The sequence below is a fragment of the Dipodomys spectabilis genome, unplaced genomic scaffold (genome assembly GCF_019054845.1).
Source record: "Dipodomys spectabilis isolate Male_0828 unplaced genomic scaffold, ASM1905484v1 ptg000076l, whole genome shotgun sequence".
Lineage (NCBI taxonomy): Eukaryota > Metazoa > Chordata > Mammalia > Rodentia > Heteromyidae > Dipodomys > Dipodomys spectabilis.
Genome location: NW_024870753.1, coordinates 10,948,428 through 10,972,889, shown reverse-complemented (window position 1 = coordinate 10,972,889; position 24,462 = coordinate 10,948,428). Strand labels below are relative to the sequence as shown.

General features: G+C 44.8%; 1 protein-coding gene across 1 annotated transcript in view; it reads left to right on the top strand.

Annotated features, from left to right (window-relative positions):
• The first annotated feature begins 2,017 nt into the window (after positions 1–2,017).
• Cntn5 (contactin 5) overlaps positions 2,018–24,462 on the top strand; it is a 281,993-nt gene continuing 259,548 nt past the window's right edge. The window contains exon 1 of the mRNA XM_042682983.1: positions 2,018–2,072. Coding sequence (XP_042538917.1) covers positions 2,018–2,072 — 55 coding nt within the window. The remainder of the gene's footprint in view (positions 2,073–24,462) is intronic.

Genomic DNA, 24,462 nt, shown 5'->3' with positions numbered 1-24,462 from the left:
CTACGGAGATGCCTGTGCTCAGCGTGTCCTCTGTGCTCTGCTCATTCTCTGTTGCTTCACTCCATGTTAGTGTCCTCACAGGAACCTGTTTAGGAGTTCCCTCATCTATGTCATTGTCACTCTCCTCACACAGCCCCATCATAACAAGGTCTCTTTCCAGGACTCACGACTGCCGTCAGGCCTCTCCCTCGTGGGTCAGGGGCACGCACATGCTAAGGGCTGTGTGGCTCTTCTTGTTCGTGCAGGCCCTCTGCTGTGCACACATCCCCGTGCAGGTGGCTTTCCCCGGGTGTCCCGTGCACTGCTGGGAAGGCTGCATGGTTGTGCTTGTTTGATGGGAAAAGCTAAGGACCACCGAGGGTCGGGACATTGGCCACAGTGAGTGGAAGGATCTCTTGGGACAGAATAAGAAGCTCACTGACTCAGGTTCAGCCAAAATAGTATGGCCTTCTCAGAGCTGCTCCCCGAGCTCTGTCTGTCCCTCAGCTGGCCCGGATCTCTGTCCCTCCTAGAGCTTGTCCGGGAGCTCTATACAGGATGATGAAGGGGCAGGGTTATCTTCTCAGAGGCCGTCCAAGAGCTCTGTCTGTGACAGAGGTACTACTTCACATGTGCGTTTCTACTGAATCCTAGTAATTGTTCCAGAATTTCCAAATTTCCTAAATTCCCAGCTGCGGTGTGCTGACTTTTCTCCTTTTTCTCTTACTGGCTAAAAAAATAGAGCATCTATGATAAAAACACTTTAAGTGTAAAAATTAAGTAGGTCACTTTATACTTCAAATTTACTTGTTTCTGATATTTACTCAGTAAAAAGTAGTAGGAAGTTTATTTTGGGATGGGAGGTGTTTATAAATTATTCATCCATTATTATCTCTTAATGGTCTTCTCTATTAGTGATAATCACAAAATTAAAATATACTACCATGGCTTTGATTTTACAATATAAATAAATTCTATAGTTTGATGCAGGTAAGAATTAGAAAGTGAAATCTTTGTTTGGTGTGGAAATAATAAATTGTAAGCTATCAGGGAAAATTGTTTTCTATTCCTTTAAGGTGTTTGTTAAAACATAACTTAGATAAATCCACACAGAAAGATTTCTATAAAAACTTTCTATAAAAATCATCAACACACTATATAATTATTTCTCAGCTAGATTGCTTTTAGCCAAGGATGTTAGAGCAAACGCCTGAAAACTGTACTTACTTATACAGGGAAGGAAGCTCACTGCATACCTGTCAAATGCTTGCAGGAAGGGTTGTGTGAGGGTTTACATTCCTTTCATATCAGTTCTGTCTTTCAGGTAAAGAAAAGAAACAAGATATTAATGTACTATTGTGTTTATTGTTATAAAAATGGTATTGGACAACAATATTAAATATTCATGAAAATCCTTATTTCCCTTGGTTCCAGCTAGCAGAAGATGCTGAGAGCTATAAGTCACCACGGGGGTGGTCGCTAACACAGTGCAAATAATCACATGAGTTATAAACAAAGGCAGTTGACATTAAAAATTAAACAAGGAAAATTCCCGGTGGAGACTTGGATGAGTCACCACACGGCATGTAACTGCTCGTTAATTGTGCATACTCCAGAGGTAGCTAGGAGCCTATCTGCTGCTTCTGTTCTATTTTCCTACACCCATCATTTGTCTAACAGAATAAATACAGCTATTATACACTCCCTATGAGAAAAAAATCCCATTAGAACTTGACGTTTTTACTGTCTGTAAAAAGTATGTCATGTAAGTAAATGTGACAGAAAGTTCTACTTTCTTAGGTTTTTGTACCACTCGTTAACTGAACTGTAATACCAATTATTTAACCGTATCTTTACCTGGGCTTTGCACAAAACCCCCAACTTATTTGTTATGAGGTGATTCATGCATTGGTTTGCTTTTTTTTTTTGCCTATTTTCCCCATTTTACAAAATGATTATTGGTCTCCACAGGACATCCTTCAATGGAGAAACGCCCATGCTGAGAGCCCCCGGGGACACACGCAGCTCCGGCCACGAGATGGCCTCCTCCTGGAAACTGATTCTCTTCCTGCCAGTCACCTGGTGTCTCTCAGGTAAAATACCCACAAGTCACCAGATTCTCTAAGTATCACTTAACACAAGTACCTCAAGATCTTCACTACGAAATCTTGGTAGAAATGTATACTGTTAACAAAAAGACCAGGTTTCCCTCAGCTGTTACTAAAGCAAGCATCTACCTCACTGACTTCATTTAGAATCTAAAACCACTGTGAACCTTCAGAAGGCTTAGAAAGCATCTCTGTCTCTTTGTATCCATCTACCTATCTATCTAGATAAAATTTGTAACAAGTAATTAAGAAAGTATCTCATTCCAGTGCTACGTTTTACCACATAGAAACAACCACGCTGCCCTTATTGCACACCTATGTGTGCGAATGTGCACATGGTTTAAGACAGTGTGTGACGCGTGACAAAAAGACATCTGCGAGGAAATCTCCTCCTGCTTGTTGGCTTGCTGCAGTGGCTTCCACTTGTCTGTTTAGATCAGGTTCAGTGTTTCATATCTAGATCCAAGGAGACCTTTTATTCTGCAAAAGTTCTTCATGTTCTTCTGGAGAAGCAAACCTGTAAAAAAAAGATTCAGTTATGTTTGTTTATTTGTTTTGATTTAAGATTATGTTGAGGTTTGTCATTATTTAAATGTCATGTGCAAAGTAATTACAGCTTAATTAGACATAACTCCATGCCTATATTGTAAGTAAATTTCAGTTGCTTTTCTGAAGTGCTAGACACTGATAGCTCAGGCCACCAGCTGAGATCTCAGTATAGCAGTTCGATTCCAGCCCAGGCAGAAAATCTATGAGACTCTTACCTCCAATTAACTAGAACAAATCCAGAAATAGAGCTGTGTCTCAAGTGGTAAAGTGTTAGCCTTGAGCAAAAAGCTCAGGCCCTGAGTTCAAGTCCCAGGAATGGCACAAACAAACCAAAAGATTCTCTTGCTAGTTTTAGATTAAATGGTTTCTTTTATTTCTAAATGTATTTTAACTATACTACTCACAGCTTTTTAGCACAGTAAGTATTTACTTCTAGATATATGTAGTGGTTCAGTGTTTTATACAAATAGTGCATACAGATAAATACACAGCATATATTTTCATATATGTACAAAATTCATATCATATACATGTATGAAAATGTATATGATATGGAGTATGCAGCAATATAAATATATAAAGTATGTTTTTACCTGCGGCCACAAATACCCTTACCATGTATACCAGGCTGTATTACTATGTAATAAAAATATTTAATTGACTATTCTAAATACCTTTGTTTTAAAGAACTAAACACATCATCCTCACTAATCATCTCCTATATTATTAGTAAAATATACATACATATAAACACATACACACATATATACATGTAGATCCATGTATATAAGAAAACTAAAGATTGTCCAAAAACATTGAGCAGAATTATTTGAACTATCTTTATTCTTATAATTACATGAAAGTTTCTCTTTAGTCTTCCTGGATTGTTTCCTTTTGAGGAGGAGTCTCCAGTGTATTAAGCATGATAATTGTGTATGATGGGTGGTTCTTCTATACATTACAAAGTGATATTCAGCATTAATAATACCTCTAATCATCACTGCACTATAATCCCCAGCAAGCAGATTTTGTTCCAAAGCCTTCTCTGAAATCTGCACCAATTTTTCTATGTGCGTGGATAAATTCACTGTTAGTCCTAAGGTTCATGTGTTGAGGCATGTCTGAACATGAATGAACGCATCTGAATGTGTTTGAAAGCAATAAAAAAAGCTCTTGTTGCAATACCATCACTTAAGTAATTGCACAGCAACAAAATCAATAATGATTCATTTATCATTACTATTATAAATTGACACATTGTTTATAGAAAAATCAAGTTTAATTAGAGACAGGAAAAGTGGGATAATACTCTATCATTTTGATAGACATATTCGTGACTACTTGAAGATGTATATAAGTTCAAAGATACCAAAGTTAAATGAAAATTGTGATTCATCAGTATCTTGGTTGTAAACAAAAGGGAGTCTCCAGATGTTTTATTCTGCCTTACAATCTTTCTTTCCTGTGCAGTGCAACCAACTTCTCTCCTGATCTATTCATCTTCCACCTTTTCAGTGTCCTTCCCTGTTTGACTCATAAACTACCTGATAGAGATGGAGGTAGACTTGGGAGATGAGATAAATAAAACAGACATTTTAGGCTTGCGTTTTAGAAAAGACAACACCGTGAATTTTTTCTGTCTCTAGTATGAGCCATACAATGCTTTATGTCAATTTAGTGGCCTGCCATAAACTATCCATTTAGCCTCTCTCTGTTAACTGAGAAGACTTAGAAACTAGAAAAGAATCAAGATCTTGTTTTAATATCAATTTCTACTTAAACCATGGTTTGGAGAAATGACTGAAGCAGGAAGTAGAGCAATCACAGCGGACCACACAGTAGATCCAAGAAGGAAGGACACACTCGGGGAAGGGAGCAGTGTTGAAAACGTCAGGCCCAGTGGGCAGCAACCCCTGTGTTAGTCCCAGAAGTGGAAATACAGTCAACTCCATGGCATGCTGGGGTGCAGAGTCAGGAAATAACACCTCTGAAATAAATCATGTACCAGTAGTGTTTAGGGTGCTAGAATAGGGTAGGAAGTAGCTTAAAATAGCTCGTTAGCACACTCTCATTTGGTAGGAAAGTTTTGTAAACATACTTTTTGTATTTCTTTTTTTTTTTAATTTAATTTAATTTTATTTGTGAACATACTGTACAGAGGAGTTACAGTTACATGGGCAGGATAATGTGTACATTTCTTACCAAGCATTGCAGCCTCCTCCTTTGTTTACCCTTCACATCCCTTCCCAGCCTCCCCCCTCCCCCCTAATCCCAATCCTTCTCCTTCCCCCCCCAGCCCCCCCCCCCCCTGCACCAACGTTGTAAAGTTCGTTTTGGACATGACAACTTGTACTTCTCATTGTTGCAACAGGTCCACCTGTATCCTTAAACGATTGGTTTTTCCCCATCTCCTCCACAAGTTATACTGACATCAAATATAGTGAAAGCAAGGGTTATACTGTGGGGGAGGGACGTACAAAGCAACAAAGAGATAATCTTATAAATGTGTTAGAAACACATGCATGAAAGAAAAAAACATTAAAATACACATCCAAGGGTTCATTTTCCTGACATCACATTATCTGACCTTTTCCGCTTGACTCATACATATACTAGATATTACAAATAAGGGAAACCATGGGACCTACGTTTCTTTGGGCCTGGCTTACTTCACTTAATATAATTTTTTCCAAGTTTTTCCATTTCCTAACAAATGGGGCAATGTCATTCTTTCTGATGGAGGCATAGAATTCCATTGTGTATATATACCACATTTTCTTGATCCATTCATCTACTGAGGGGCATCTGGGTTGGTTCCATATCTTAGCTATGGTAAATAATGCTGCAATAAACATAGTTGTGCTGGTAGCTTTAGTGTAGTCTTGTTTGTAAACATTAGGGTAAATGCCCAAAAGTGGGATTGCTGGGTCATAGGGGAGCTCTATGTGGAGTCTTTTGAGGAACCTCCATACTGCTTTCCAAAGTGGTTGAACAAGTTTACATTCCCACCAACAATGAAGTAAGGTTCCTTTCTGTCCACATCCCCTCCAGCATCTGTTGTTGTTAGAGTTCTTGATTTTTGCCGTTCTAACTGGAGTGAGGTGATATCTCAATGTTGTTTTGATTTGCATTTCTTTTATGGCTAGGGATGTTGAACATTTCTTCATGTGTCTATTGACCATCCTTCTTTCTTCTTCAGAGAAGTTTCTCTTTAAGTCTTTCGCCCACTTATTTATTGGGCAGTTGTTTCTTTGAGGATTTGTTGTTGGGGGGTTTAATTTTTTGAGTTCCAAGTATATTTTAGATATGAGACCCTTGTCCGTTGTATGGCTAGTAAAGATCTTCTCCCAATCCGTGGGCTTTCTTACTTTTTGTATTTCTAGAACCAGCATATTTCTTCAGTATCCAGAAACTACTCTGTATGTTGATCAGAACATGCCAATTACTGAGAGTAGTAGTTTAAAAGTTTTGGGGGATTATTTATCTCTCTTCTATAGTTGAAAAAATGCTTGACTCAGCTTATAAACCATAGAGTTACAAATAAGTGGTTCTGTGGTCCAACTCCTCCTTGGGCAAGCAAGCACAATCTCATGTGCTGTCACGGGGTGCGGCGGGAGGCCCGGCCTGCCCCACCATGGTGGCAGAGGGCGCAGGGAGGGACTCGGGCCCCAGGGCACCTCTTGTTGACACAGCAGCCAGTGAGCATCCTTCCCGCCCCGCTCGAGGAGCTGCCCCACTGTGTCCTAGGCCGGCGCCCTGCGCACTTCCTCTCAGCGTTGCTGTCAGGTTTATGCTGTAAGCTGTGTTGCTTTAAACTAATAACAACAGAAGAAGTGTGTGTGTGTGTGTGTGTGTGTGTGTGTGTGTATGTGTGTGTGTGTGTGTGCTCTCCTCTACCTATTCTCCTCCATGGGGATGAATCCATTTGTGGAGATGGTGACACTGTCTCTCTGTTGGGCGAAAGGTGGACCGTGGGACAGAGTGTGCCTGTCACTGATAAGCTCACAAAGGCTCTTCTTTGGGGAGGCAAGGCAGTAAATCACAAGAAACTCTCCTACTGTTATTTAGTGCTGCCTAAGAACGTACAAAGGAAATGGAAACAAGAGCATGACAGTACACAGGGGCCTGCGCAAGAGGAATGGAGGACGGATCCGGCCGGACCGCTAACTTCCGTCCTGCGCTTGGCATCCGCCCCTCTGCCAGCGTGCACGGCCACAGAGGCGGCGGCATCCGGGCGGCTCTTATCAGAGAGCTCTTGCGGAATCAAACATGCAATTAATTAGAAAACAATTTGATTTCTCATTGTTAGTAGGGTGGAAATGAAGGCGGAGTCACCTGCAGTGAGTGAGTTTTGCTAGTTTTATCTTCAAGGCAAAGAACACACTGAAAGGTGTCAATAATTGTCAGCAACTCCTGAGGTGATATAAAATTAAACCATCAACCAGAAGCCATTCAGGATCCTAGAGCAATGACTATAAATATGCCACAGAGTATTAGAAATTAAATGGAGAGTTAATTTGTTAGATCAGCTCAATATTATTTCTTTTACATTGAAAATAGTTATTGAGAAAAATTTTACTTGAGTTTTGGCTAAGGGTTAATGTGTATACAACAAAGTGTTTTATAATGTAGAAAATGTTGTGAAAGTTATCTCCAGTCTCTTAGCTGGATTAAAGTGGGATAACATCATTATCATTAGGCAATAATATAAATCAGTTTTCTCTGTTTTAGAATAGTAGAGTTTATATTGTATTGTATTCATAAAACCTGTGAATAATGTTTACAAGTACAATTTGTGTGTGTGTGTGTGCGCGTGCGCGCGTGTGCGTGTGCATATTTTGCTCCTGTGGTTTGAGCTCAGGTCCTGGGCACTGTCCTAGAGTTTTGCTCAAGGCTGCTAGTCTACCACTTGAACCACAACTCCACAGCTAGTATATTAATGATTAACTTGATAAAAGTATGCCAAAGGCTGGTTTTGACCATGATCTTCACATCTCAGCCTCCTTAGTAGCTAGGATTACAAGTGTGAGCCACTGGTGTCTAGCTACCAGTACGATTTTTAATAGAACTTAGTTTTAGCCAGGCAACTCTAAGGTAAGGGTATCTGCTAAAGGTGAAGACGTGCCCTGCTTCACACGAGCATGTGGGGAACTGCTCCTGTATAGTCAGTTGAGTATTTGATATTAAGAAACCTGTTTCTTTAATTCACATCATTGGTTTAAATATGTTTACTCTGCATATTAAATAAAGAGAAAATTACACTCATTTAGCACTTGAAGCATACTGAAAAAATTGAAATACAGAAAAAATTCAGATAAATCCTTGTTCTTCTTAATTTAAACAAATTCTATAGAGTTGGAGGACCTAAATGCCACAGGTGTAGAATAAACTATGCAAAACCATGAGCACTAAAGTCAATTAAGTGGGCACACAGACCTCTGAGAGTCAGCATCTGGATGCACAGTCCTCTGGGAGTCAGCATCTGGACGCACAGTCCTCTGGGAGTCAGCATCTGGACACACAGATCTCTGGGAGTCAGCATCTGGACTCACAGTCCTCTGGGAGTCAGCATCTGGATGCACAGTCCTCTGGGAGTCAGCACCTGGATGCACAGTACTCTGGGAGTGAGCACCTGGATGCACAGTACTCTGGGAGTCAGCGTCTGGGTGCACAGTCCTCTGGGAGTCAGCACCTGGATGCACAGACCTCTGGGAGGCAGCATCTGAATGCACAGTCCTCTAGGAGGCAGCATCTGGACGCACAGTCCTCTGGGAGTCAGCATCTGGACGCACAGTCCTCTGGGAGCCAGCATCTGGATGCACAGTTCTCTGGGAGGCAGCATCTGGACACACAGTTCCCTGGGAGTCAGCATCTGGACGCACAGACCTCTGGGAGTCAGCATCTGGATGTACAGCCCTCTGGGAGTCAGCATCTGGACGCACAGACCTCTGGGAGGCACCATCTGAATGCACAGTCTTCTGGGAGTCAGCATCTGGACGCACAGTCCTCTGGGAGTCAGCATCTGGATGCACAGTCCTCTGGGAGGCAGCATCTGGACGCACAGACCTCTGGGAGTCAGCATCTGGATGTAGAGCCCTCTGGGAGTCAGCATCTGGACGCACAGCCCTCTGGAAGGCAGCATCTGAATGCACAGTCTTCTGGGAGTCAGCGTCTGGATGCACAGTCCTCTGGGAGTCAGCGTCTGGGTGCACACACTTCTGGGGGTCAGCATCTGGATGCACAGTCCTCTGAGAGTCAGCATCTGGATGCACAGTCCTCTGGGAGTCAGTATCTAGACGCACAGTCCTCTGGGAGTCAGCATCTGGACACACAGTCCCCTGGGAGTCAGCATCTGGACGCACAGACCTCTGGGAGTCAGCGTCTGGGTGCACACACTGCTGGGAGTCAACATCTGGACGCACAGTCCTCTGGGAGTCAGCATCTGGACGCACAGTCCTCTGGGAGTCAGCATCTGGATGCACAGTCCTCTGGGAGTCAGCATCTGGACACACAGTCCCCTGGGAGTCAGCATCTGGACGCACAGACCTCTGGGAGGCACCATCTGGACGCACAGTCCTCTGGGAGTCAGCATCTGGACGCACAGTCCTCTGAGAGTCAGCGTCTGGACGCACAGTCCTCTGGGAGTCAGCGTCTGGATGCACAGTCCTCTGGGAGTCAGCACCTGGATGCACAGACCTCTGGGAGGCAGCATCTGAATGCACAGTCCTCTAGGAGGCAGCATCTGGACGCACAGTCCTCTGGGAGTCAGCATCTGGACACACAGACCTCTGGGAGTCAGCATCTGGACGCACAGTCCTCTGGGAGCCAGCATCTGGATGCACAGTTCTCTGGGAGGCAGCATCTGGACACACAGTTCCCTGGGAGTCAGCATCTGGACGCACAGACCTCTGGGAGTCAGCATCTGGATGTACAGCCCTCTGGGAGTCAGCATCTGGACGCACAGACCTCTGGGAGGCACCATCTGAATGCACAGTCTTCTGGGAGTCAGCATCTGGACGCACAGTCCTCTGGGAGTCAGCATCTGGATGCACAGTCCTCTGGGAGGCAGCATCTGGACGCACAGTTCCCTGGGAGTCAGCATCTGGACGCACAGACCTCTGGGAGTCAGCATCTGGATGTAGAGCCCTCTGGGAGTCAGCATCTGGACGCACAGCCCTCTGGAAGGCAGCATCTGAATGCACAGTCTTCTGGGAGTCAGCGTCTGGATGCACAGTCCTCTGGGAGTCAGCGTCTGGGTGCACACACTTCTGGGGGTCAGCATCTGGATGCACAGTCCTCTGAGAGTCAGCATCTGGATGCACAGTCCTCTGGGAGTCAGTATCTAGACGCACAGTCCTCTGGGAGTCAGCATCTGGACACACAGTCCCCTGGGAGTCAGCATCTGGACGCACAGACCTCTGGGAGTCAGCGTCTGGGTGCACACACTGCTGGGAGTCAACATCTGGACGCACAGTCCTCTGGGAGTCAGCATCTGGACGCACAGTCCTCTGGGAGTCAGCATCTGGATGCACAGTCCTCTGGGAGTCAGCATCTGGACACACAGTCCCCTGGGAGTCAGCATCTGGACGCACAGACCTCTGGGAGGCACCATCTGGACGCACAGTCCTCTGGGAGTCAGCATCTGGACGCACAGTCCTCTGAGAGTCAGCGTCTGGACGCACAGTCCTCTGGGAGTCAGCGTCTGGATGCACAGTCCTCTGGGAGTCAACGTCTGGATGCACAGTCCTCTGGGAGTCAGCGTCTGGATGCACAGTCCTCTGGGAGTCAGCGTCTGGATGCACAGTCCTCTGGGAGTCAGCATCTGGACGCAGAGTCCTCTGGGAGTCAGCGTCTGGATGCACAGTCCTCTGGGAGTCAGTGTCTGGATGCACAGTCCCCTGGGAGTCAGCATCTGGACGCACAGACCTCTGGGAGGCACCATCTGAATGCACAGTCTTCTGGGAGTCAGTGTCTGGATGCACAGTCCTCTGGGAGTCAGCATCTGGATGCACAGTCCTCTGGGAGGCAGCATCTGGACGCACAGTTCCCTGGGAGTCAGCATCTGGACGCACAGACCTCTGGGAGTCAGCATCTGGATGTAGAGCCCTCTGGGAGTCAGCATCTGGACGCACAGCCCTCTGGAAGGCAGCATCTGCATGCACAGTCTTCTGGGAGTCAGCGTTTGGATGCACAGTCCTCTGGGAGTCAGCGTCTGGGTGCACACACTTCTGGGAGTCAGTATCTGGATGCACAGTCCTCTGGGAGTCAGCATCTGGATGCACAGTCCTCTGGGAGTCAGTATCTAGACGCACAGTCCGCTGGGAATCAGCATCTGGACACACAGTCCCCTGGGAGTCAGCATCTGGACGCACAGACCTCTAGGAGTCAGCGTCTGGGTGCACACACTTCTGGGAGTCAGCATCTGGACGCACAGTCCTCTGGGAGTCAGCATCTGGACGCACAGTCCTCTGGGAGTCAGCATCTGGACGCACAGTCCTCTGGGAGTCAGCATCTGGACACACAGTCCCCTGGGAGTCAGCATCTGGACGCACAGACCTCTGGGAGGCACCATCTGGACGCACAGTCCTCTGGGAGTCAGCGTCTGGATGCACAGTCCTCTGGGAGTCAGCGTCTGGATGCACAGTCCTCTGGGAGTCAGCATCTGGATGCACAGTCCCCTGGGAGTCAGCATCTGGACGCACAGTCCCCTGGGAGTCAGCATCTGGGAGGAGGCAGCATCTGGATGCACAATCCTCTGGGAGGCAGCATCTGGACGCACAGTCCTCTGGGAGTCAGCATCTGTACGCACAGTCCCCTGGGAGTCAGCATCTGGACGCACAGATCTCTGGGAGCCACCATCTGGACGCACAGTCCTCTGAGAGTCAGCATCTGGATGCACAGTCTTCTGGGAGTCAGCATCTGGACACACAGACCTCTGGGAGGCAGCATCTGGATGCACAGTGCCCTGGGAGTCAGCATCTGGGCGCACAGTCCTCTGGGAGTCAGCATCTGGACGCACAGTCCTCTGGGAGTCAGCATCTCGACACACAGTCCCCTGGGAGTCAGCATCTGGACGCACAGACCTCTGGGAGGCACCATCTGGACAATGTGCATATATAGTCCCAGTAGTAACAGAAAAGTTGGGAAAACTAAATAATACTTTGATTGTCATCTACCCAACGTAATCTGGAAAAACTTATCAAGAGAAGAGAAGGGGAAATGAGCAATAATGAACAGATTTTTTAATCACTTTATTTCCCCTGTCATAGGTCTTCTAGAAACAGGACAAGCCTGATCTATAGGACAGAAAAAGAGCAGGAATGAGACATAGTCAGGCCAACATGCTCTGTACCCATGGATTCAGTCAACTCTGTGTAAAAATGTCTAAAAAATTGTATTTATGGCACATATATGTATAGACATTCTCTTATCATCATCTTCACTGAGAATACTGTGTTTGCATTGTAAATAGTAGCCTTGAGTTGCCTTAAAGCGTACAGGAAGAAGAGTGTGCTAGGTTGAGCCAGGTCTGTGTCACTGTATATGAAAGATGTGAGCATTGCACTGATATCTAGCAGAATCCTGGAACTCACCCTGTGGACCAAGGGATGAATCTATTGGAAAGGTTAATCTTGTATTGGGACTGAACTCAAAGCCTTGAGATTCCTTGTGCCACCATCTGAGTCATTCTACTAGCCTAGCCTTTCGCGATTTATTTTAGGGATGGATTCTCAGTAGACTTTTCTGCCACACCTGGCTTGGAGACAAGATCCTCTAGTTCTCATCCCCAGAGCAGCTAGGATGATAGGCATGAGCCACTAGCACATGACTCTAAAGCTGATTGTCAAATCAAACTTTATTCTGAGAGTCTGGACAGCCAGACTCTCAAGTGTCAGCCAAGGTGGGGAAGGGACTTAACCAGTACTTAACCAGTAGTTGTTCTTGTCACAAATGTATACACATACATATCTTATTCTTCTCAATATATAAGCCCCTGACAGCCTTTAATTGGTGTTACTTTTAAGTAAAAGGGGGTAGCAGGCCCCTGAATCAACACAGACACCCCACTCCAGATAAAGTAGGGGACACACAGTACCTACGGTCTTTGCTTGGTTTATAGTGTAGTGTCCGCTGGTTGCTGTTTACATGGCCGTCGCGGGTTGCTGGAACGCAGTAGGAATCCATCTCCTTGCACTCTGATTCTGGCCAGCACAAGGTCCAAGAGGGTGGGGGGCAGGGAGGGCGGGGACGAGGCCCTGGGCCGTGTCGTTCTGCTCCCACACCCTGGCGGGGCACGTGGCTCTCAGGGCTCCTCTGCCTGGGCGCTCGGTCCAGTTGCGGATACTCTGCCCTCATGACTTTATCGCCTTCTCAAAACCCATTTACCGTCACCTTAGAGATTAAAACTCCAACCTGCATTCAGAGGGACACAGACATTTATACCACAGCGCAGACCACTGGGCAGCACGATCAGATCCTGAACCACAGAAAGCCCCGCACTTGTGTGCTGAGGAGCTGGCTCTGCACTTGTGTGCTGAGGAGCTGGCTCTGCACTTGTGTGCTGAGGAGCTGGCTCTGCACTTGTGTGTTGAGGAGCTGGCTCTGCACTTGTGCGTTGAGGAGCTGGCTCTGCACCTGTGCGCTGAGGGGCTGGCTCTGCACCTGTGCGCTGAGGGGCTGGCTCTGCACCTGTACGCTGAGGGGCTGGCTCTGCACCTGTGCGCTGAGGGGCTGGCTCTGTACCTGTGCGCTGAGGAGCTGGCTCTGCACCTGTGTACTGAGGAGCTCACTTTACCCCGTTCATGGTCTCACTGGAGGTCTTTCCAGGAGCCTCCCTTATGCAGTCTGTAAGTCATTCGCAGCAGAAGCCTTGTGGGGAGACAAGGGGTAAGAGGATACTGGTACTTTGGGGGCGTGGTGGGAGTGGCTGGGCCTGCCCAGCCCCTGCCCAGCCTGGGGCAGCCGTAGCCTCCTGCTCTAAAGGGACTCTTCATATGTAGTGAAATAAGCTGAGGCTGTGTTGCTTGTTGATTTACAAATGATTAATCTTAGTGTTTGGAGAAAGCATAGAATCCAGAACAAATAGATGCTTTTTGCTAGATTAATGTGCAGAAGTGGTGACATTTATGTTGCTACAAGGCTTTTTGCTGTGAATTATGTCAGTACAGTAGTTCACTACAGAATGTCGTGATTTTTCACTTAATTAAAAAACATGAGGAGCAGATTTTTTTCTATAGAGAGAAATTGTAGAAAAATATATTTATAGAATGATAAATAAAATAGAGCAAAATAGGAGGCTTGACAGAGCCTGTGGGAATAGCACGTGATAATTACCAGAAACATGTATTCAAATCAAGTTTTGGACAATTCTTCATTTGTTGCTTCTAAAATGTTGAAGGACTGTTGTGCATCCTACAAGACTTTTTGGTGGGGAGTTAATTTCCAGAGGCTTCCATTGCATTCATTCAGGGAAGTTGTGTGTAAGTAAAGCTGCAGCTGGCTGCTGTGGCGGGTGATGGCACAGGCCCTGGGCGAGGGCCGCGTTGGGGCAGTGGCTTTGGGGTTTCTATGTGTACACCACAGCGGAGTTGACCTAACAGCATGCCGGGCCTCACCCGTGCACTGCCCACAGGGTCGCTGTGGCTGAGGAGCAGGTGAAGATCATTTCAGTCCAGCCCCATCGGAGGGACTTCATCTTACCCTGCTCTGCGGACGTGCACTTCTAACTCGGGCTGCAGCTGAGGAAGTGCTTTCCCTTCAGGGCCACAGGTAGCAACAGGTTCTCAGGGTCCCAGGCCCTCTGTGAGCAGCAGCACCTTCCACCAGCACTCCCTGCAGGTTGCAGAGTGGAACTGGCCTGTGTGTCCTCACAGACAGTTGACTTTTTGTGTATCTGTATGTATTTTTTAGTGCTTGACCTCAGGACTTGGGTTCTCTCTATGAACCTTGAACATCTTTTGCTCAAGGCTAACACTTCACCACAGTTCCACTTCTGGCTCTTTTTTTTGTGGTAGTTCAGTGGTTTAATGGAGACAAGAGTCTCACAGCCTTTCCTGCCCAGGCTGGCTTTGAACCACGATCCCCAGATCTATGCCTCCTGACTAGGGTTATGGTGTGAATCACAGGCACCAGTTCCCCATTTGATTCTGATAAGGCTCCATCACCATTGTTATTAAAATCATTAAATCACCGACCGTTCAAATGAGCAAAAATGTACTCCATATCAATGAGTTTTCCTCATCTCCGTGACTCAGTGTCTACTTTTAAATGATCTAAATCCCTCTAACAGATTTCCTATAAAGAGGCATTAAGCATTATATACACACTAATGCGTGTGTATATACATATACTGTAATATGGTATAGATGTATATATTAATGGTGCCCTTTGGAAGTGTTCTTTATAGATCATTTAATCCTCAGGTATGAGCTCAAAGTGAAGCACTCCCCGTCTCTTCTCATTGAGAAGGGATGGTTGATAATCCAGGCAGCAGAACTCCCACCATCCCCTGAGAAGTGAGCACAAACCAGTGATCATATCCTGGTGGAACTTCAAAGCCTTCACATTATGGAACAATTCATATTTTAATATACATGACAAACACAATTGCATTTTTACTGACAAGTAGTGACACATTTCATTTTCATGTCTGACTCTAACAGAGTAGTTTTATAAATCCTATGAGAGTCAAAACTTACTGTGATGTATTTGCATTTATTAGTGGCCTTTACAAATCAAGTGAAATTGGAGAACTTAAGTACAAGTAAATCATGGTAAGTAGCATTTTAAGAAGTTAAAAGTGTGAATCATTATTTTACTTCCTAAATTCTGTCTCTCAAGCACTGCAGACCCATAGTTGATTTTGAAGCAGCAAAAATTATATCCTCACAATGTAAAAGTAAGTCTCAATTGATTGTAGATTTTTTAAGACATCTACATTTTGGAGTCATGAACAAAATTGAATTTTTAACAAGTAACTATAGTAACCATGTTTAATAATTATATTAAGATGATTTTTAAATGTCTTCCACTTCGTAGACTGTGTATTGACAATAACTTTCAAAGAGAACAGTTTCAGACAGGATTTTGACATTGATTCACTCATGTAAGAAATGAATTTTGATCTGTTATTGATTTGTGTAATATGTTACATATCTTATCTGTAATATCTCAGAAAAATAATTGAACATACTCTGAAGATGTCAACTGCTTACTAAGGTTAATTTTTAACTCATTACTTTTGAGTTATTTCCAAATATAGTGTCTTGTGCTAATTGCACAGATGTTATTCTGTGTTTTCATGATAAGCAATACTAACCATAAGTAAAGAATCGTAATTGTATATTAATTATATTTCCCCCCAGAATACACCAGCATTCACAGGGAATAACCCCGTCCAGCCATGTCCAGTGTGGGGACGTGGCCTGGTCTCTGGGTGCCATCTCCAGTGCATCAGCCAGACAGCAAAAACATTATTAAATGCTTGCAATGTATTTAATGGGGAAGTATTTGATTTATCAAGCGCATAAGCTTTGTAAACAGCTTAGTATCCACATAAAATTGAATCCTTTCAAAAGATCTCTAAGTCAACAAAACTGATCATTTATATTTAATGCATTATATAAAAAAAACTGTAATGTAGAGAAAGGAAACTTTAAAAGTAGAAAAAAATTAATTGCTCTCATGAGGTTGGCTTTGAACAAGTACAAGAAAAAATAGTTTCTCTAGATTTTAAAAGTATTAACAAATTGTTTGCTTTGTGAGCAAAGTAAGACTACAACGGTTCTCTTACTCATCCCATTTTCTGTTGTCTTTGTGTCTGGTTTTCTGGATAGACTTTATTTTCAGCTTTCTAGTCCAGCCTGTTTTCACCTCCTGCTACTAATCTGTTTCCCCTGAGCTTCTCCTGTATCCTAATAATAGAAAGATCTGTGCCTAGTGCTGTTGGATCATGCCTGTAATCCCAGCTATTCAGGAGGCTGAGATCTGAGGATCACGCGTCGAAGCCAGCCTAGGCAGGAAGTCCATGAGATTCTTATCTCCAGTTAATCATCAAAAAACTGGATGTGGAACTGCGGCTCAAGTGGTAGAGTGCTAGCTCTGCGTGAAAAAGCTAAGTAAGGGACAGAGCCCAGGCCTTGAGTTAAAGTTCCAGAACCAGCACCCCCACACACACGCAAAAAGGAAGAACAGAGTCTTAAAATGGCTTCTGAAAGTCACTGCTTAGAAATGTCCTCTCGAATAGGAAAATAATATAAATTCATCTGAAATTTCTACCAAATGTTCTGAAATTTATTCACATAAACTTCTGACAAAGCAAACCTTTCTAGACAGCTGTCCATAACTCTCCTAATTTGCTTGTACATCCTCAGCTCCAGGCCTCGGGTTCACCTGTCAGTGCTCCTCCAGCTCCCCAGGCCAGGCTGCTTCTCTTGGGTCCACGCGGGCAATGTGGTTGTTACCTCTGATGCCAGCATCACACCTGTGCAGAGGGCAGTTTGCACAGTGGTAAAGAGCATGCAGGTGACTTTTTTCTACCTTATAGAGTAATGTATATGATTAAAGTACATGTTTATTTTAGGTTTCTACAATAAATGTTTTGAATATTGTATACATATAAGTTTCTAAACCTATCACATGAAGTACAGGTTCAAAGAATACAGTACAGGCATAAATCACATGTGCACACATGAAGATACACATCAACCACACACACACACACACACACACACACACACACACACAGGAGCAACATCACCACCTGCAGCCCGCCTCTCTCCTCTGACTGCGTGATACAAACGTCATCAGGGCAGGAATTGTTTATTTTGGCTTGCAGTTTCCCATGCTTACTTCCCACAGTATTTCTGAGCTCATTGCAAGGTGGAACTCATGGGAGAGAAGCATTATTCACCTCAAGGTAGCGAGGGGAAGGGGAAAAGGGGAGAAGGGAGGGGAGGGGAAGACGGAGAAAAGGAAAGAGAGGAGAGGGAGAAAAGAAGAAGAAATCCTCCCTCTCGCTTTCCAGTTTTGTGCGCATTTCTGTGCCGTTCCCCTTGCCGCTGGCAGCATGCTTCGGTGTGACTGTGCCTGACTGTCGCCCAGGTGAGATCGCAGGCTGAGGAGCTGTTGGCTTCTTGCCAGGGGCTTTGCCTTGGTGAAGGGGGACGCAGCGCCCCCTCCTCTCCCCTCTCCCTGCCCCTCCCACAGCCCGTGCCCAGGCACAGCTCGCCTCCTGGAAGCGGCTGCTGTGCAGCAGAGGACACAGAAAGCTCACAAGAATGTTTAGGATTCACATTCTGTCTTCTTGCCTTCCTTGGTTTGTGGCTGAAGTCTGGGGGGATGTGCACTCTTTCCTTCTCGCTTTGGCTTTTTCCTCCAAGCTTTAATTTTCTATGAAGAAAGAAAAATCTGTGGGAAATGTGCGGGATGACAGGTAGCACCAGGCACTGGGCGCCGCCCACTGCTTCCTGTGACCCCTCGGTGGGTGCAGCTCGGTCTGTGGTCTTGTCTGTGAAAGGAGAGATCTGAGTTATGTGCCTGTATGTGTGATGAGTCCCAGAAGCAGTGACTTCTGATGGGACATCCGTCAGCGGCTGGCTGCATCCCATGTTTTCTCCTCAGGGCTTTGCATCTAGCTGTGAAATTGCATGGAAGCTGTTGCGAAGCATCTGCCATTATCAACAGATTATATTTCTAAGAATTGAATTTGCCTTTTTTGTTTTTGTCGGTCATGGGGCCTGAACTCTGGGCCTGGGCGCTGTCCCTCAGCTCTTCAGCTCAAGGCTAGCGCTCTACCACTTGAGCCACAGCGCCACTTCCGGCTTTTTCCTTTTTGCTTATGTGGTGCTGAGGAATCCAACCCAGGGCCTCATGCATGCAAGGCAAGTGCTCTACCACTGAGCCACCTTCCCAGCCCCCCCACATTTTTTTAAAATTTGCTAGTTCTTGTTATTGAACTCAGGGCCTGGGCACTGACTCTGAGCTTCTTTTGCTCAAGGCTAGTGCTCTACCACATGAGCCCCAGCTCCATTTCTGGCTTTGTTTTGTAATTTATTGGAGATAAGAGTTTCATGGAATAAGAGTCTCCTGGAATTTCCTGCCTGAGCTGGTTTTAAGCCATGGTCCTCAGAGTTCACCTCCTGTATAGGTAGGATTATGAGCATGAGCCACTGGTAAACAGCCATGTTTGAAACTTCTGAATGACTACTCAACACTGGCTCAGGCAGACACCAAGCAGCAGACACCAAGAACCCCAAAGAAGACGGGTAAGTACACAGCCGGGCACCCACGGCTCTGGTGACTGGCATGGCCTGCGCCGGTCTGTCTACGGGCAGCTTCTCATTGCTGTGATAGGTGACGGTGGTGTCTGTGTGGGCATGGTTGGAAGTTCAAGAGGGTAGAATAGGAAATTAGGAATTGATTGCTGGGGAAAGGGAGAGGAAATAGGAATCGGCTGGTACTTCTTGTTTCTAGCTGACACAGCAGGAAGGTAGATTTCTCAAGGTCATTCATTTAAGAACTTGGAGAGTGAGAGAAGATACATATCATCGTGTTTCAGACCCCTTGTCCTGGTCTTGTTTGCACTACCTAGAGGATTATGATGGAAGGCACGGAGGCATGGAAAATAGAAAACAATGTTCTGGCTGCATAGCTTACTAGTTATAGTATTTTATTGTTCCTTTGCATTTTGCAGAAACAAAACTTTAGGGACAGCATTTTCCTTAATTATTCTTAGGATTCTTGGAGAGACAGAAATAATAATTAGATGTGCCTGCAGACAATAAGTGCTAGGCATTCTGTGTAGTAGTGTACATACACATCACCCTATTAGTCCTAGATGGCGGTTTTTACCTTTTAACAAGTGAAGCAAATGAAAGTGAGGTACGTCCTTAATTCTGTAAACAGTAAATGGTAGAAATCGGGAAGTCTTATTCTAACATCTGATTTCCTGCCTTTAAATGTATGGAAAGAATGATACACACACAAGCACACAAGCACTAAACAATAGCAAGCTCCTTCTTTCTGTCCACGTCCACAGTACCGAGACAGCAGGGCTCCCGCTGGTGATTTCTTTAATCTGTCACAGGATGCTCTCACTGGTGCAGTGACACATCAGATCTGAGCCAGAGCCATCCTGTTCTTTGTAGCTGGCATAATTTCTCATCCGGGTATAGACGCTTCATCCCACACCAAAATTTAGGGCCTCTCTTAATCATAACCAGCAAGATGAGGAAGTATGGAATGCAATTGCTGAATTTATGGAGGAGGGCGAAATTGAATCCTAGAGCATATTTTATTTTCCCAGACAGAACTATGGCTAGATTCAAGGTCCAAAAACAAATTTAAAAGTAGTGTGAGATTTGGCTTAGAAGTAAAAGTATAGTACAAGAACTGGAACCATTCCTTTAAGAAGTAGACCTTCTGATGACCTCTTAACAGGTGAATCAAAGTTTGATTTCTTCAGGGAATTGGAAGCTCCCCCTCCCCCCCACCGGGCTGCTGGGCCCCGGAGGCAGCTGGAGGGGATAAAGGAGTGCTGAGGGGAAACCATCATGGCGCTGCTGAGATCAGGCTCATGATTTCCAGTGAATAGCGGAGGGGCTGAGGAGTTGCCAAGGTGAGTGGGGAAAGCACCACGTCAGAGACTCAATAAGGCGTTTGTCAGGGTAGTGTGGATGGAGCTCCAACATCTGAGGAGAGGCAGGGTGGGAAGGAGGGCGAGGACAGCCCTGAGCCCCAAGTGCAGGCTCACTTCAGCAGGACTGGGCTGCTCATGAGCATAGTCCGGGCTCCCTCAATCTTTGTGCTGAAGATCTGGTGAGCGTTGGGAAGGGAGGCCCTCCCTGGCTCCTTGGGCTTCCCAAGGCTGAAGCACCATGCGGAGTGTGGGCATGCTCAGGTGGTCGAGTTGGCACTCTCTGGAGTGTGGCACACAGACTGCAGAACCGCAGCACTGTCAGGAGGAGCACCGGGATCCCAGAGCTCTGCCCCCAGGGGTGGGAGAGCTGGCGTGAGAATGTCCCTGCTACTTCGGAGCCCAGGAGATTGGCAGGCTTTAAAGCCAAGTGGATTCTGGGGAAATGTGGAAGTCAAGTAGCACAGTAGAGCCGAATTTTCACCTTGAGGTTTTTGTCCAGAATGATGGCAGGCATCATCCATCAAAGAAAGACAGAAAATAAAGCAAGAAAAATTCATGAAAGCATAATCCAGCCTAAGGCTAACTTTAGGCCTAGAAAGAGAGAGGAAAAAATGCTAAGGAACAGAAGGAAAATGAACTGAAATTTTAATTTTTATCTAGCATCAAATAATAAAATACTAAGAAAAATATTTTATCACATGAAAGTAATCTTAAACTATTAGATTTGATAATTTAATAACTCCATTTTCATGCAGAAAACATACTTATTAATTTATAGTTTGAAAAGGTATCCACTAAAGTTTGATAAGTTAAAATGAAATATAAAGGTATTTCCTACAAATATGTTCTGAAATAATTTTATTAGATTGTTAATTTGTGCTTCATAGTATGTGATGTGCAGACCTGCAACGTTATTTAAACATCATTAGAGTAACAATATATACTGGATTATGTGTTCTTCATTTTTATAACTATAGAATCATTGTAAAAATGCTTTTTAACCATACAGAACATGAATCACATTCTCGCACATTTAATATGCAATTGAAATGCTACTTCATTTTGTGTTGTGCAACTTGAGGAAGCCATTTTCTCTCCAGTCAAGAGGCACAATGCAACCCCATGCTTACATTCAGAATCTTCTCTGTGTGCTTTTTAAATGTCTCAGCACAAATTATCTGTAGCATTGTGTTCCATCACTGAAATTTGCTCTAGCCACGTAAGAAGGATTGTCTCTCCTTCCTGCCAGTCAGTCTTTAATGGGGAAGCCTGCAGGGCCGAGGGCAGAAAAGGCCTGTTTGGTCTTCCAGTGCAGGCTTCCCTTCTTGCCTTCTGCCTTTCTCCATGTGGGGTAGGGCAGCCACCACCGCTTCTGGTACTTAGCCAGGGCGGTCTGGGGTTTGTGAGGGGGTCACTCACATCTCTCAGGGGAGAGATACTGAGTTAGCTGTGTGTTCATGGTGCCAGGATGGGCCAGCTGATGGCCGTCGTGTGAAGGAGTCCGCTCTCCAGGGCCTACCTCCCATTCCCTGGGGCTTGAGGGCTCTTTCCTTGGTCTGGGAGCTTAAATGCTAACTGAGGACTCTTCCCAGAGGGAAGGGCACCAAGGAACTGAAAAGACTGTCCATTTGCCTGGCCTGCTGCCTTTTTGTTAATGCACCAATGGCTAAAGCATTGGGCACTCAGTGTTAACACGCAGCATGGCTTCTTAAAAGAGCAAAGTCTTTATTTCCAAGTTTACAATCCTTAGGATTGTAATCCTCAAGAGCCAAGTGATGGCCATGTGTGAAGATACATCATCTTTATTTTCTCATGTACATTTATTACATATTGATAGAGATGATGATCTGTATATCAGCTAGATGTATGTATCATGCATATACAAAGATGCAGAAAAAGAAGAATGATACAGTTAAGAAGAAGTGTGTTGCTAAGGAAGAGTTAATAAGGAAAACAAAAGTTACCGAGACTTCTTGCTATTAAATTGCCATAAATATTTGGAACTACTATTTATATTTGTACTTTTGCCCTTGGTTCCTTTGGGCTTTTAGACTTTTTCTAAATGAGCTATTTTTACCAGTAAGTTTTGTTATGTCTTATTAATAGTCTTTTTTACATAAAATCACAAGATTAGAAGTTAACCTCAAGTTCAACCAGTATATCCCACCCCTTTAAGGAGAATAATTTCTAGGAAAAAGTGAGTCCCTTGTTGGCATCATTTTACAGGAGATGCTGTGTGGCTCCTGTCTTTCTCCATCCAGCAACACGATTTCTGGGGCACAAACCTGGTCTGGACTTACGGGCTTCCTTCCTGTTGACAAGACCACAGTCCCTGAGCAGATCTTGAAAAGTTTCCTCCCACTCCACAAATAGCAGCCTGCCAGTGCTCATTAGTTTCCCAGCGACCCCTGCTCTCCTTCACTCCAGCCCTGGCTTTCCACCACACTGGACTGCATCCCTCTGTTCACTACTCACCTGTGCAGTCTTTGTTGTTTTCCTGTCCTATCTCCCACCGTCTCTCCTCTGAACTCCCCCATATGCAGGTTAGATTCCTTCAGGGGCCAGCACGCTATCCCCTGTCTCCGGGTCTTTGTGTCCTGTTCCCACTGGACTGTGAGCTGCCCAGGGCACACGGAACTCACAGTCACTGCTAGCACTAGTGGGTTACTCCACCAAGTCGTTACAACACCATGAAGAACATGCTGCTAAATACCCACAGATGGAGAAACTGGTGTTTACGTAAATTAAATTCAAGTTGACATAGAAAGTGGTTATGGGACTGGTCACGCAGACTTTCGAGCTTAGAGTATGATTCATTATTGTTAGATACATGTCTTACCTGTCATATCTAACATCTGTGGCATTAGTGGTTAGGAAATATAAAGAGGAGAGGAAGAGTAGGGGATGCACAAAGCAATGATTCACTCTGTATCCTGAGATCTTGTAGATGTATGCGTATGGAATAAATAAAATGTGTAATAGAATGAAGTAATCACAAAAACACAGTGATGTAAAAACTCATACACGAGTCCATAGATGGCAGTTACGTGCCAGGCTTTCCAAGAGGCCGGTATGCTGAAGATTAGAGCAGTTGGTGACCGATATGTAAAATCATCTTTGTGATATCATTGCCCTCATCTGTCCAACTGGAACAATAGAGAGCATGTATCAGTGAGTGTGGAATTGTGTGGCTTGATTCTGTAGCCTGTCTTTCTTGAAGGAAGCAGAATGTTGACTACATTTTGTCTGTAGCTCTTGAGAGCCAGAGTACTTGGAGAGTGTTGGCTCTGCGCTGGGGAATGCCGCTGACCGGTTTTCTAACAGGATGGTGGATCCTCAGCCCCTTTTACCTGAATTCTCCAGAGCTCATGCCTCATGCTCTCATCCAGGCAGGCGCCTACATAGTGACTCTTTTGAAGAATGTTTTGTTTTACTTTCTTCCAAGGCAGACAGGGATGAGTCTTACCTCTCTTGCTTAGTTCCTAGGTCTGTGGAAACTTGGCTACATTCACATGACTCTTTCATTGGCCTGTGGGATTCAGCAAATTAAGTTAATGACTGATTTGCAACAGCAGGAGGCTACCCCACCCCCAAATATTTTTATCATATTTTCAAACCAGTTAAAATACAATTCACCACATCCTGCTGTCTTAAATGTAAAGGACTTTGCAGTCAATTTGGTTTAATGAAATTAAAGCCACACAGTATAACTTGAGAGCAGAAGGCCTTCGGTGCTTGGCTGAATTCATAATAGAAACAAAGTTCTGGGCTAAATAGATCATGAGAAAGATGGTTGTACGAAAACACTAAAAATAAGATTTATTCTGTATTAATCAACGAAGTAGAGAATTCTAATTATCTTATCCGGGGAAGATTTAGAGATTGCATTTCTAGCTGATGTGTTTTCTTTTTGGAGGGGGGTACTTTAAATGCCTCCTGCACACTTAATTGAGCTGTAGAATAGTATCAATCACTTCCAGTGAAAAGATGGTTCAAGAATAGATGCTGACCCAGCTTCTCCAGGCTTTGTTTTTAGTGGAGTGCTAATTAACAAAGAGATGGAAATCTAAATTTCATTGTGTGCTGAGATTTGGAAACAGGTGGTGCAGCATTGATTATTCCATGAAAAGGCCAGCTTCCCAGAAAGGTTATTCGCATGACTCCTGCTAACCTGTTAATTGATTTTCC